We start from the raw sequence: 14411 nt of genomic DNA, 5'->3' as shown, positions 1-14411 counted from the left end.
TATGTAGTAAATTCCTCTTAGTATTATTGCATTATGTTGTAATCATCTATTTATTTCTCTTACATCATTCACAAAACTTCTAATTATTTGATAATGAAAATGTACTTCTCTTTCATATTGGGGTGCCTGGTTTCTAGCTTAAAGCAAGGTATGTGACAGAATTGCAATAAATCTTGATGAATAAAACTGGAAAAGAATAAATAATACATAGACAGGAAGGGAGGAAGAGACAAAGGGATGGAGGAAGGGAGGAAAGAAGGAAGGAAGGAGGGAGGGAAAGAATTAAGGTAGACAGAGAGGGAGGAAGAAAAGAAAGAGGAGAGGTAATGAAAGAATGACTTAATAAATGAATGAAAGAATGATCAACTTAAAAAATGGTCCTTTTTTGTTCATGTGATTCATGCTGTTGTATTTTTCTTGCCTGTATGTCAAACTTCCATACAAAAGCTATTATTTCGAAAACCAAAACATTCAAGATTCCAAGAATTTAATAAAGACTCAAGCATTTTTTTCTGTATCTCCTTTTATAGAGAAGAAAAGTCGATTTAGGCATTTTTGATGATGAAACTAAGCAAGAGAATAAAGTCCAGATCATTAGGGCCCTTGGGGTAAAGTACAAAATTCAGGCTTTAGAGCTGGTCACAGCTTGGAGATAGCTTGTTATTTGGAACAAGGATATGGATGCAATAAACATTCTGAGGTTTATCTTTCTTTAATGACTTGCCTTGAGTGGCTTTGATCTTTATATTTGATAATCATTTTCAAATGGTCTAGTGTGTTTTGAAAACGGAGTAGAGGTTTCTGGACTTGTAAGACTCCTTGAAAATGACAAGTTGCAAACCGAATTTGGAAATGGGCAGTGCTACAGGCCTTGCTCTGTGAGCTAGAGAAACAGGGCAACTCCTGGAAGGAAGACAAACACATTGATTGATCGAGTGATAGAAACCAGGGTTTGGTGATGGCATGGAAACCCAGCAGGCACTAAGGGCTAAGGCCAGTCTCATGTACAAGCAACACTGAAAGAGAATTACACATAGTTTGTGAGTTAGTGACGCTTCTAGCCCTTTCTTATTTATTACCACATTGAATTTTATATCCTTCTTTCTAGGTCAAATTTTATAATCCCCATTTTACAGACGAGGAAATTGAGATCCAGAATGAATGAGTCATTTGTCTAAGGTCACTTAGAGGAAAAGGGAGGATTTAAACCCAAGCCTGTATCTCCCTAAAGATAGCACGCTTCTGCCATCCCTTTAACCTAAAACATTGATCTTAGCCTAGAAGAGGCCCACTCTCCGCCATTGCTTAGTTCAGAGAAACCCTCACAAAGTCAGGGCTGCTGAACGTGACCAGCACCATCTCTGCATCCAGCCTGCATCCATTCAAAGCCCAGAGAGCAGGCCTTCGGCTTGACATCCTCACCTCCGAAACAGAAAAGTCAAGTGAAGGGTGACCTGCTTTAAACAGGAATCGAAATTGAGCCTAATGAGGCCTGACCTCAGCTCGCTGTGAGCCATGTCTCTGACCAAGCTTCTTTACAGTGAGTGTGCCAGTGCCCTATGTTTCTAAGCTTGAAAAAGCTCAGGCCTTCCCACACTTTTTCCCATGATTTCAGTTAAGGGATTTGTTGTTGTTTTGCACTTTGAATGTGGTTCTCTTTTGCTTCTCTTTCAATAAAACAGGCCCTGACAACCCTCCCATTCAGATTATTACAGAGCTGTACCATCTCAGGCCAGTGCATTTAGGAAATATGTTGTTGGCACTCACCAGCGAGTGAGATGCATAAAGAAAATATTCTAATGACAGTTGAGTTGAGAGAGCTTTGATCTCCCTCCAGAACTGCACTCATGGCTTTGAAATGCAGTTCTGGCAAAGGGGTAAAGTCTAGGCGCCTTGGCAATCAAGGCCGGGCCCCCTGAAACAGACATTCCAGGGGACCCACAGCCTCCACTGTGGAATCCAGGTGCATGAGTGCGACAGGAAGAAAGGAGATACTGAGCCACCGGTCTTGAGAGGTAACTTTGGGGAGAAGAGTAAGTTAGAAGGGGCATTCCAGTATATCAGCATTTCCCAGACTGTGTTGGTTGTGCTATTATTTGATTGTTGGCAAAGACCCCGGGGGGCCGTGCAGGTTAGGGCCTAATATGTCTGGGAACACTTCAGGCCCTTTTTGCCTTACATGAAGTTTGTATATTTAAGGTTGTGAAAGTTCCTGCAGTACAAATATATGTATTTAACTTTGTTAAACAGAGTACCCCCTGAATCCATTGACTCAAAACTCTTTTCTTTACACATGCATCTGCTTTTTGTGGATTTTGCCCTCTTGTCAACTGTGAACTGGACAACCTGGTCTGGTTCACCAGCTCACTGAACAGATGTGGATCCTGAGCTGCAGAGCAGGCTGCAGCAGTCAGTGAGAAAAGCCAAGTGAGGGTCTCTGAGCTGGAATGTCCATCTGAGGAAGAGTAGGGGCTGCCACGCCTCCCATGATTGGCTCTCTGAGATACAAACCTCTGCAGGGAACTGGTAGGCTTTACTAACTGGTATAAAAGTGCTCAAATATTCAGGTCACAGAGTAGAGCATAGAGGTTTATTGCAGGCTCTTCTATTGCCCTTACTTAATCTGTGACCTTGAGTCACTTCACGTCCCTGAGCCCTGAGCTTGCCCACCCCCATTTTGAAGTTATGCAGTTTACAAGAGAGGTGTTCAGTAGCTGCCAATCAAGAATAGCCCCTTTTTTCTCTCTTTAAGGAAAATTTTAAAGGGTACAGATGGTAATGACTTGGTCCTGATTTTTTGAAGCCCGTAGCCTAAAGGGTGCTCCCTGTAAATAAAACCAAACAGGGCAGTAAGTGCTGGAGTTAAAAGTGAGGGCACAGAGAAAGGACTCATTTTCAGCTAGTAGTCATGAAGATGTTGGCGTCCTTAATTATGATCAGTTATACTAACAATAATGCAGTGAAAGCAGCCTACTCTGATCAGTGAGTGCCTTCTTGTGCCAGTCTTGACGCTAGGCACATGTGTGCATCACCACTTGTCTTCTTATGGTCCCTCAGAAGTGGCTGCCCTTGTCCTCATTTAAAGGTGAAGGTAGTCGGGAGAAGAGACATGGAGTAGATCATCTATAAGCTAAACTTCGCAAGCAGGGGAGCTGTTTGTTCATTTTTTGTTTTTTTTTGAGACAGGATCTTATTATGTAGCCTAGGCTGACCTCAAACTTGTTATCCTCCTACCTCTGCCTCCAAATGCTGGAATTAGAGGCATTTGCCAATACTCTTGGCACAAGTAGGGAAGCTTTAAAATGCTTAAAATTTAAGAAAAGAGATTGCATGACAGAAGAGGAAAACTAGTGGTTATGGAATGGGTGTAATAAAGGTTCTCAGGGTAAAGAAACCACGAGAACCTGAGTGCCTGAGATTCCTGGAACAGGAAGAAGTTGGAATGGTAGGAAAGAGGGGGAAAGAGACACTGGAAGCCAAGACTAGGAGAATCATGTAGAAGGGGACTGCCAGCTTCAGTTCTGTCCCGAGAGGAGGAAATAGGAGGGTTAGGACATGGAAAGGCACTGACATTTCCTGGATGTGTGCTTCTCTGGGCTGAGCCGTGTCTTTTAATCCCGCTGGCATCCCTGTGAGCTAACAGACTCAAGGACAACTTGCTTATGGTTATGGGGCTGTCTGTCCATCTCTGAGTAGAACTGGAACATAAAATACTAAAAGCGTAATGTTCGGAATTTTAGGTTGATTTTCCTGGGGTGTGAGTAAGGATTTTCTACAGTAAGTAAGTGTGACCAATTTACAATATACACATGGGGCCAGGCTTCCTACAGTTGCAGAATGGAAAATGAAGAGGCCCTATGCAAATCTTTCTTTTTTCTCATCATGAATATTACTAATTATATTGTTTCTTCTAAATTTGACCTCTTGTGCTTTCTCCTCCAGTTGGTAAAAGGGGAAAAATCATCTTCAAGGAATAAAGGTAGAGAAATAAATCCCCATGTGGATTCCTGTCCCTTGCTCTCCCCCACCTCCAATGCATTTGCGAGACATCCAGCTTGGCTCCGTATCAGTAGGAAGCCCTCAGCCAGCAGAGGGAAAACTTTTAGCCACAAAGGCATTTTTTCTTTGGGTGGGTCCCCCCACGAGGGATGGGGGAGGAGAGAGGCCAGTGGGGTCAGGGTCTTGGCTAGCCGCCATGAATTCTTCCCCCTTTGGGAAGTGGAGACTTCCCGAAGTATGAGAAAACCCCAAACGCAAGCCAGGGAGAGGCTCCAACATCCCACATTTCTGCTGTGGGCTTGGATGAATACCATCCCTTGAAAAGACTGGCATCGCAATTATCACTGAATCAACAACCAATTAAAATGTCTCCTCTGCCCCTACCCCACCCTGTGCCCCTCGCTCATGAAGCCTTCGCATCCCAGAGCAGTGGGGCAGAGGTGGCTTTCTCTAAGAACATTAGTGTTCTCTGCTGAGAGAACACTTGATGGAAATGGACAAATCTATTAGGAAAACAAATCTGTGCAAAGGGTGGATCCAAGAAAATCTTGGCTCCCCTGTGTTTTCATTCTCTTCCCATGTCTTGTTTCCCTTTCCGCCAAGGGCCTGGGTGAGCTCGGAAGTGAGTAGCGGATTGAGTTGGGGACATCTAGATTCACACTCGGCCTCATCCCTCTGTGTTCCCTGAACCCCTGTTTCTTAATCTGCAAGATGGGAGTAAACGATAGAAATAGCTAAATGTGTACTGATGGTTTGTATGTCAGGCATTATTCTAAGCTCTTTACACTTCACTTATTAGCTTCCTGGATCCTCTGAATAACGCTGTGAGTTAAATACTATCCTCACCCTCCTTCTATCTAGAAAAAAACCGGGAGCACAGGAAGTTAAGTAATTTACTCAGGGTGGCCCACACATCAAGTGGAAAAGAGGCTGGATTCAATCGTGGGCCTCTAGCTTGAGAATAAGTCATTTCTGAACCAGAGATGAGACATCTCAAGTATCAGAGATGCGATAATCTGTATGTAGGATGTGATCATAAAATGCAGTGAATGGTGAAAGTTTAAAAAAATGTATTACAGTAAAAGACATATTGCCATTAATCCCCCTCAGAATACTCTGCCTCACTTCCATCATTCCAGCCACTTTCTGAAGCACTTCATGAAAGTCTAGTTGCACTATCCCAGCTGCCTCAATGTTCTGAATTGGATCATGTTGATTTTGGGGAGAGCCAGAAGTCACACGGTGCCAGATCCCATGAATAAGATGGATGAGAACACACCACAGTGTTTCTACAAGCCTTCCTTTCCATTGGAAGGCACTCAACAGCCATGTTCACCATACTTTATTTTTAAATCACACCTCATAAAGACACATATGAAAGAGGACTTCCAGAACTGCTTCAGAAAGTGTGGCAAGAAGGATGAATATATGTTCAAACCAAGAGGGAGTATTTAAGGTGGATTAATGGCAATGTGTCTTTTAGGATACTAATTTTTAAATTTAAACATACACTATATTTTTTGATCAGCTATTGTACTTACTTTAGGGACCGATGTACAGCAAGTACTTCATAAATGGTAGTTTTCTTCATCCTTGCCTTCTCTGATTACAGAGCAGAATGGTTAGAACTCCTCCTGAGGCCTCCAGTCTAGAAGCTAAATGTAGGACTTGATAAAGAGGATTCAGCATGAAGATTTCTGACCAATATCTAAGCTCGTTTGGCTATCACTAGAGTTAGCCAGTTCAAGCCCCACCTTTATTTCCAACCCACATTAATATTTTACTGATAAGTCATAAAAATTATGGCCACATGAACATTTGGTTTCATGAGCATGGAGCTCTCAATGACATGAGTGGCCAAAAGAGTACCCTAGGAATCATGCATATCCTGTTCATATCAGGGTAGAGGTAGAGGTTTGAAATCCACAGAAATGCCCTGTAGAGCAGTAGACAGAGGTTAATAGTCCAAATGTGCTGATAAGGAAACCAAAGCCTCATAATCAGAAATTGCTGAAGTTGGACTGGAATTTAAATATCTTAGCTTTTACTTTTCCTTGCTTAAATTTAATTTCATCAACATTTACTGATTGTTTGCCGGGTATCAAGCACTAAGCTGAGAACTGAGAGAAATAAGGCACCCTCCTAGCTTCCAGGTATCTGTAGAAGAATGTAATTCCAGCACTCTGGGAGACGGGGGCAGTTCAAGAGAGGTGACAGAAAGAGCTGAGGCTGAGGGAGGCAGGGTCTTGCAGGCTATGCTGGGGAACTTGAACTTTAATCTTCCACAGGCCCTTCTTCTACTCCAAGAGGGAACAAGAAGAGAATCATCATTAATGTGTACTACTGGGCAGGCTCTGTGAGAACTCCAGGGAAAGACAGAATTATGAAAAAAGAGAACACCACCAACTACCTGTATGACCTTAGCAAATTATGAAGGTCCTCTGAGCTTCTGTGTCTTCTGGAAAATGGACAGCAATACTGCCTACGTCCTGGCTATTAAAAAGACTAAAAATAATAATCCAAGTAAAGTTGGAACACATGGAAGGACCCAACAAAATCATGAGATATCATTATTAATTGACTTATCTACTCCCCAGGGTTCCTAATTTCTTATTTATTTAGGTTTTTATTCTTTAATTCATGAATTCACTTCCAACCTTACTCAAAAATAATTGTCAGGTATTAATTAACCTGAATCCCTGAGGCATGACAGCAGACAAAATGGGGGATGAAAGAAGCATGAGAGAGGAGCTATAAGTATCTCTCTATTTAAAATAGGAGCTGTGGAGAGATACAGCTGAGGTTGATCCAAAGGCACCGCCTCATACAAAGTGTTTCTATTCTGATGAAAGGACCATATTTCCCTTCCTCTTTACCCACCCAAGATGTGCCAATCTCTTTACAAAGCACCCTCCTCTCCAACATATTTGTAGCATATGGGATTCATTCATTTATAAGATGTATCAGTCTGTAATGACGGCAACCCTAAATACAATATCACTTTCTAGTCTATTTCACAGATAAAAAATAGAGCTTTACAGAATGCAGAAATACCTATGAGTAGCAGCATGATGCCTCAATGAAAAGAGAAGAGATTTTCAGACTGGCCCGCATTAACCTTGAATCTCATTTCTGCAACTTTGGGTAACCTACTGAAAGGCATTAGGGTCCATGTTGCTCATCTTGGTAACAGAATAATATTGCCACCTACAAGGTGAATTCAAGGTAGATATTCAAAGCATACATTCTAATGCACCTCCATGCCAAGACTAGAATACATGTTAGCTCATCCATAGTCTGGGATCTTAATCTATACTTTTATGTGGCCTCATTTGCAGTCAACACAGCACTCTTTACATGTAGAAATGTTGACTATAGATAAATCTACATTCAAAAATGAACCCTGCTTTTTTAAGCCAAGCAATGTTGGCAAGTCTCGTAAGTGCACAAGGATTTATTTCTTTTTCTTATCTGTAAAGTGGGGTCATCTTATAATAGTATTTGAGATATTCAGTGAAGTGGTGTTTATAAAGAGTTTGGTGAAGTGCCTGGCACATAGTAGTGCTTAATTATTTGGGGAGTACTTGTAATTTGAAGAATACGTTTTATAAAAGGTGATAACAGCCAAGGTTATTTTTTCTGTTGCAGAGCCTACTTGGATGTTAATGAGCTGAAGAACATTCTTAGATTGGATGGATCGACACACCTCAATATATTCTTTGCAAACTCCTCCGAAGAAGAGTTGGCAGGAGTAGCAACCTGGCCATGGGACAAGGAGGCCCTAATGCACTTAGGTGAGTTTCAGAAACTTCTACAAGCAGGATGTCCAGTAAGACAGTAACAAATTCAGTACTGAAATTTAATACAAATTTAATACTGAGGATGATCACCTCCAGGATCCAAAGGTGCAGGTGGTAATGAAATTTAATTTATTGATTTTATTTTATTTATTTATTTAATTTACAAAACTAGTCGGCATTCCTCATCTCATTTTGGCCACGAAGAAATGTTCTGAGGAAAATAGCACAGTACCATTAGCCATGTTTTGCTAATAAGAAAACTTAAATCCAAACAGGTAATGGAGCTTTTCCATGATCCACACCCAAGACGTGACAGAGCTGCAAATAAAATTCACATTCCTGATTCTAGACATTGACTGCTTTCTCTTTATTCTTCCTGCTTCATAGTTTCTGCAGATATCTCAGCCCAGTGACCACATTGTACTGGCTCAGAAGATCTTAGGCTAGATTGAAAAACACCAGAAAAGGCAAGAGAAAGAGAATCTGTTAGAACTCATTGTTCCTCCATGATTTACCCACCAACACTACCAGGAACTCTCCTTGTATTTAAATTATGCATATTTATGAACAAGACATAAGCTTATACAAACCAATCACCAATAGTAAAAAATGACAATGATTTCTGAAACAAGTCCTATAAGTAAATGTACTAGTTCTGTAATTTTTTATTTTCCATGCTCTTGTCCAGCCATATATATATATATATATGCATTTTTTACTTGTGCATATTTGAAATCATAAAATATATGCAATTGTGTGTTCTTTTTCACTTGCTATTATGCTATCTGCATTTTTTTCATGCTACAGATGTCTTAAAACTACTTCCTTCCCAGCTTTTCCCCCTGAAAGCCACAAGAGAATAAGTACCCTCTGGATTCTTTGCACCTGTCTTAAGATGAAAGATTTTTTTTCCATTAAGTTTATTGGTACATTTTAGGTATAAAATACAGTTACATTCATCATTGGGATCTTGTACCATTACATGAGTATCTTGGTTCTTATTTTTTCCCCTTTCCCCACCCTCCCTTCACCCCCTCCACACCTTCCCTATTTGCAAAGGCTTTGTTTCAATTTTTTTCCTTTTCTCATATTTTTTCTTTTCCCTTCTCTCCTTTCCCTTACCCCTCCTACTTCCCCTGGTCCTTTAGACCTTTTCTTCCTATTACACAATATCAATTATACATTTTTTAAATTACAATATCGAGATCTAGGGGACATTACCTCAGATTTTACAGAATTTTAAAGGATATAGAGAGGATATTACAAAAATCTTTTTTTGAAATAAATTTGACAACTTCTAAGAAGTACCTTGGAAGACAAATTAATTAAATTAACTCTGGAGGAAATATAAAATTTGAATAGCACCTATTAAAGAAAGTATATTCCTAGCTTGAAAACCTACCTATATGACAACAACAGGTTCATATATGTTTTAACTGGTTAAATTATATCAACCATTTAAAGCAGAAAAAAGAAGGAACACTTCTCCCCTCATTTTAAGAAGTCAACATTGTGCTAATACTAAAACTGGATAAAGATAATAGAAGAAAAAAGTATGAACATAGAAATTTGTTTAACAAAATGAACTATTAGAAGTCATATCTGGCAGGATGTAGAAAGTGGTTTTATTGTAGGGATGGCAGTGTTGGTTCACCATTGGAAGATCCACCCCCAAAAGCCATCATTTAAACAGAGGAAAGGAAAAAGCCATATGATCCTAACACTTGTTGGAGGAAAATGTATTGGACTAAATTCTGCAGTGTTCATGGTAAAAGCTATCAGGAGACTAGAAGTAGAACAGAACCTTCTCAACATATCAAAGACATGTACTACATACTTCCAGCAAAAATGCCTTATATGAATGGAGAAGATACAATGCTTTCTCCCTAAGGTGGGGCACAAGGGCAGATATGCCTACTCTTAAGATGAAAGGGTTTTTTGTTTTGTTTTGTTTTTGTTTTTTTTCCCATTAAGTTTATTGGTACATTTTTGGTATAAAATACAGTTACATTCATCATTGGGATCTTGTACCTTTACATGAGTATCTTGGTTCTTATTTTTTTTCCCCTTCCCTTGCTCTCCCTTCACCTCCTCCACCCTTCCCTATTTGCAAAGACCTTGTTTCCATTTTTTTCCTCTTCTCATATTTTTTCCTTTCCCTTTTTTCCCTTTCCCTATGCCTCCCAATTCCCCTGGCCTTTTAGACCTTTTCTTCCTGTTACACAATATCAGTTATACATTTTTTAAATTACAATATTAAGATCTAGGAGACATTACCACAGATTTTACAGAATTTAAAAAGATACAGAAAGCACACTACAAAAATCTTTCTTGAAATAAATTTGACAACTTCTAAGAAGTACCTTGGAAGACAAATTAATGAAACTAACTCTGGAGGAAATGTAAAATTTGAATAGCACCTATTAAAGAAAGTATATTCCTAGCTTGAAAACCTACCTATATGACAACAGTAGGCTCATAAACATTTTAACTGATAAATTATATCAAACAATTAAAGCAGAAAAAAGAAGGAACACTTCTCCCCTCATTTTAGGATCTCAACATTGTGCTAATCCTAAAACTGGATAAAGATAATAGAAGAAAAAAGTATGAACATAGATAGAAATTTGTTTAACAAAACAAACTATTGGAGGTCAGATCTGGCAGGATGTAGAAAGTGGTTTTGTTATAGGGATGGCAGTGTTGGTTCTGCATTGGAAGATCCACCCCTAAAAGTCATTTAAACAGAGGAAAGGAAAAAGCCATATGATCCTGTCAGTAGTTGGAGAAAAAGTATTGGACTAAATTCTACAGCTGTTCATGGTAAAAGCTATCAGGAGCCTAGAAGTAGAACAGAAACTTCTCAACAGATTAAAGACATGTACTCCATACTTCCAGCAAGAATGCCTTGTATAAATGGAGAAGATACAATGCTTTCTCCTTAAGGTGGGGAACAAGGGCAGATATCTGTACTCTTTATCTGTCCATTAAACTTTGAAACCTAGTCCCCACCAAAATAGTCTGGCAATAAAATGACATAACTAGGATAGGATTGGCATGGCAGAGGCAAAATCTTTATATGTAGATGAAATGATCATCTACAGAGAAAATACTAAGAAATCTCTAGGAGCCCCCAGAACTTGTACTTGAATTTAGCAGGATTAGAAAACACAAGGTATATATAAAAAATTCAGGTCTGTGTATACTTGCTATAAATGAAGAATTGGATATTGAAATTTAAAAGTTATGTAGGAGTACAAAGGACCTAGAAAAGTTAAAAAAAAAACAAAACAGTGTTGGCAGACTTCTTCTAAAGCTACAGTAATCAAGGCAGTGTTGGTGTAAGGAAAGACATATAGATCATTGGAATAAAACAGAGAATCTAGAAATAGAACCACACATATATAGTCCACTGAGTTTTGAAAGATTATTTAACATTAGCATTTTATAGAATATAAACTTGATTCAAGAGCCGAGGAAGAGATAGTGTTTTCTGCAAACGGCAGTAGAACACCTGGTATCTGTATATAAAAAATTAACCTCAACCCTTTATTTCCACACATGAAAATAACTTAAAGGGAATCTATGAACCTAAATAAGAAAGCCTAAAAGTATAAAACTTTAAGAAGAAATTATAAGGGAAAATATTTATGAATTCAGGGTAGGCAAGAACTACCTAGGATACAAAAAACATGATGTGTAAAAGAAAAAAATTGATAAATGGGATTCCTTCAAAATTTAGAACTTTAAATGACATCATTAAAATGAAAAGTAGTCCTTAAACAGACCATATTTACAATACATATAACCTATGAGCAGAATATATAAAGAATGCTTAGAGCTCATTTATAGACAACCCAATTAAAATGTAGGCGTAAGAAGATGATAAATAGCTGGTATAGCACAAGGAATGGTGTGCAACTCTAGAATCAGAAAAATACTAATCAGTACAATAATAAGATTGAATTATACACTCATTAGTGAGATGAAGTTGAAAGTTTTAAAAGCCTTGTCATGACTTTTTCTTTTTGTTGGATTCTCCCCCTTTGCGTTTAATTTGTCACACCCAATGGATTCATTCTGCTGGGTTTCCTGGGGTTGTGATCCTCATTGTCTTTTCCTAGGGTATTGTCTAAATTTTTTTGGAGTGCCTGTTTGGTATTCATGAACTTCCTGAGGTGCTCTTTATCATGAAAATATCTTATTTCTCCATCAATTTTGAAAGATAGTTTTGCAGGGTACATCAATCTGGGTTGGAGGCTGTTTTCCTTTCGGGCTTGAAATACATCACTCCAAGCTCTTCTTGCCTTGAGGGTTTGCATTGAGAAGTCTGCTGTGATTCTGATGGGCTTTCCTTTGTATGTGATTTTTTTCTTTTCTCTCACTGCTTGTAGAATTTTGTTCTTCTGTTGGATTTCTGGAATCCTAACTATTATATGCCTATGTGTAGATTTTTTTTGATCAAGGCTAGCTGGAGTCCTATATGCCTCACTTATCTGGATGTCAAGTTCTTTTCCCCTCCTTGGGAAGTTTTCTGCCATCACTTCTGTGAACAGTTTTTTTATGTCATCTGCACTCTCTCCTCTTTCTTCATTGACTCCAATCAGTCTTATGTTATTCTTCTTTGCATCGTCTAGCAGCTGCTGGTTTGATTTTTCGTGTTCCCTAACAATTTTAAAGCAATTTATCTTTTCCTCCTCACTAATTGCAATCTTATCTTCTATATGTGAAATTCTATCCTCACATTGGTTCACTCTGCTGTGCAGACTTTCGATGGAGTTTTTAATCTCTTGGAAATCTGTTTTATCTGTTTTATGGATTCCATTTGTTTCCTATGCTGGGATTCCATCATATTCCTCAGATCCTCTATATTTTTATCTGTGTCCTCTCTAGATTTATTAATCATGTCTTGCACCATGAGCAAAATCTTTGCTGTTATCTGAGTAATTATTTCTGATTTCATTTTTCCCAGATCCTCTTTTGTTGCCAGTTCAGAGAGTCCAGGTGGTTGAGTATCAGATTGTTCCATCTCGTTTCCCTTTGAGGTTGCTGTAGGTGATCCAGAAGTCTGTTTTTGAGACTTGTTTACATGTCTTCTCATTTCCACAGGAGGGGGTGCTTCTGGTGCCCACATGACTCACCTTCTCTGCCCTAGAAGCTTGGGATGGCAATGGGGGAGCTTGTTTCTGGGTTCTGGGACCAGCTCAGCTTCTCTGCCCTAGGAGCTTGGGATGGCAGTGGGGGAGCTTCCTTCCAGGTGCTGGGACCAGCTCACCTTCTCTGCCCTAGGAGCCTGGGATGGAGGTGGAGAGCTTCCTTCCGGGTTCTGGGACTGGCTGAGCTTCTCTCGAAGATGAAAGTTTTAATATTTACATAATGTTCCATTGACAAAAGGCACCACAGTTGATTTAATTAACTGCTTTCTCTTTGGTAGAACACTTAACTTCACAACAACAAATACTGTGAACATCTTTATCTGAGAAAGTTAGGGCTCAACAGAGTGATGATGATAGATCTATACTCAGCTCAGTCTCATGCCTCCTGCAACACACTCATAGTCCAGGAGCTGCTCGAAATCTATATTTTGGAGACAAGAGATTCTGCAACTTCACATGAAAAAGTTGTACTGGCTCAAACCCTATTCTTAGCTCTGCTTTCAGTCTGCTCTTATTTCTCAAAATTTTTAAGAAAATGAAACGTGTGTGTGTGTGTTGCACGCACGCATGCTCGGACACATGCATTATAAATAGAGAAAAATGCAAAGGTAAATATGTAGTCGTTAGCAACTGCAGGGATTTTGTCCCCTAGGAGAAATTTGGCAATGTCTAGATACATTTTTGAAGTTATAAGCAGGGCCATGCCACTGTCATCTGCTTTAGCTAGCAATGCTGCTAAATGCCCTACAGTGTCCACAACAAAGAATGACGCAGTAAAAATGTCAATAATGCTAAGATTGGGAAACCTTGAGGTGGATGGGGGGGTGGGGATAGACACAGACAGATGGGCTGATCAGAAGAGAGTTTACAAATTAGGCAAGTTAAATGTGATCAGCTTATGTCACATGCCTACTGGGGATCATACTAGACCAGAGCAAAATCATAATTGTTCTTAGCTATGGCTTAGCAGTATGGGCTTTGTTATGCCCCTTTCTTTCCTCAGGTCACAGTTTCCTAAGATTTTAAATAGAGAGGTTAGAATGGATGGCATCTGAAGATCTTTCTCAGCTCTGAAATTCTATGCTATTGGAAAAGAAACCAGAAAATCCATGATCAGAGTCTGAGAAGGATTGAACAGCAGACTTCTAAAGTTAGAGAAAAATAGCCCTGATAATTCTATGAATGTTGGAGACTGGATGAGGGCCAGGAATATGGGAGGCTATAAATCCATAGCATGTTATAGTATTTCAGGATGATGTCAGGCTCAAGCTATTTCACCTTTTAAGAGAAGCAATGAAACAGGACTTGGGCGCAGTGCTGTCACTCTGTGGGAAAGGATGCTGAGGTAGAACAAACAGAGCCAGCCTGGACATTAAGTCTGCTGTCTTATCATCATCCCCAGGACTGTCCTGTCCTCTTGTTCCCTTATATACAAGATTCATGGAGAGGCCGAGAA

General features: G+C 39.4%; 1 protein-coding gene across 2 annotated transcripts in view; it reads left to right on the top strand.

Annotated features, from left to right (window-relative positions):
- Nucleotides 1-14411, top strand: part of Pappa (pappalysin 1) — a 236695-nt gene that overhangs the window by 47616 nt on the left and 174668 nt on the right. For both annotated transcript variants that reach the window (XM_087183298.1, XM_021262175.2), the window contains one exon: nucleotides 7648-7793. In XM_087183298.1, the coding sequence (XP_087039424.1) occupies nucleotides 7648-7793 (146 nt within the window). The remainder of the gene's footprint in view (nucleotides 1-7647; nucleotides 7794-14411) is intronic.

This window comes from Heterocephalus glaber, unplaced genomic scaffold (genome assembly GCF_053883595.1).
Source record: "Heterocephalus glaber isolate CG9 unplaced genomic scaffold, H.glaber_assembly_v1.0 deba00001479, whole genome shotgun sequence".
Classification (NCBI taxonomy): domain Eukaryota; kingdom Metazoa; phylum Chordata; class Mammalia; order Rodentia; family Bathyergidae; genus Heterocephalus; species Heterocephalus glaber.
The sequence above is the reverse complement of the archived record's forward strand: the minus strand, read 5'-3'. Positions and strand labels throughout refer to the sequence as shown.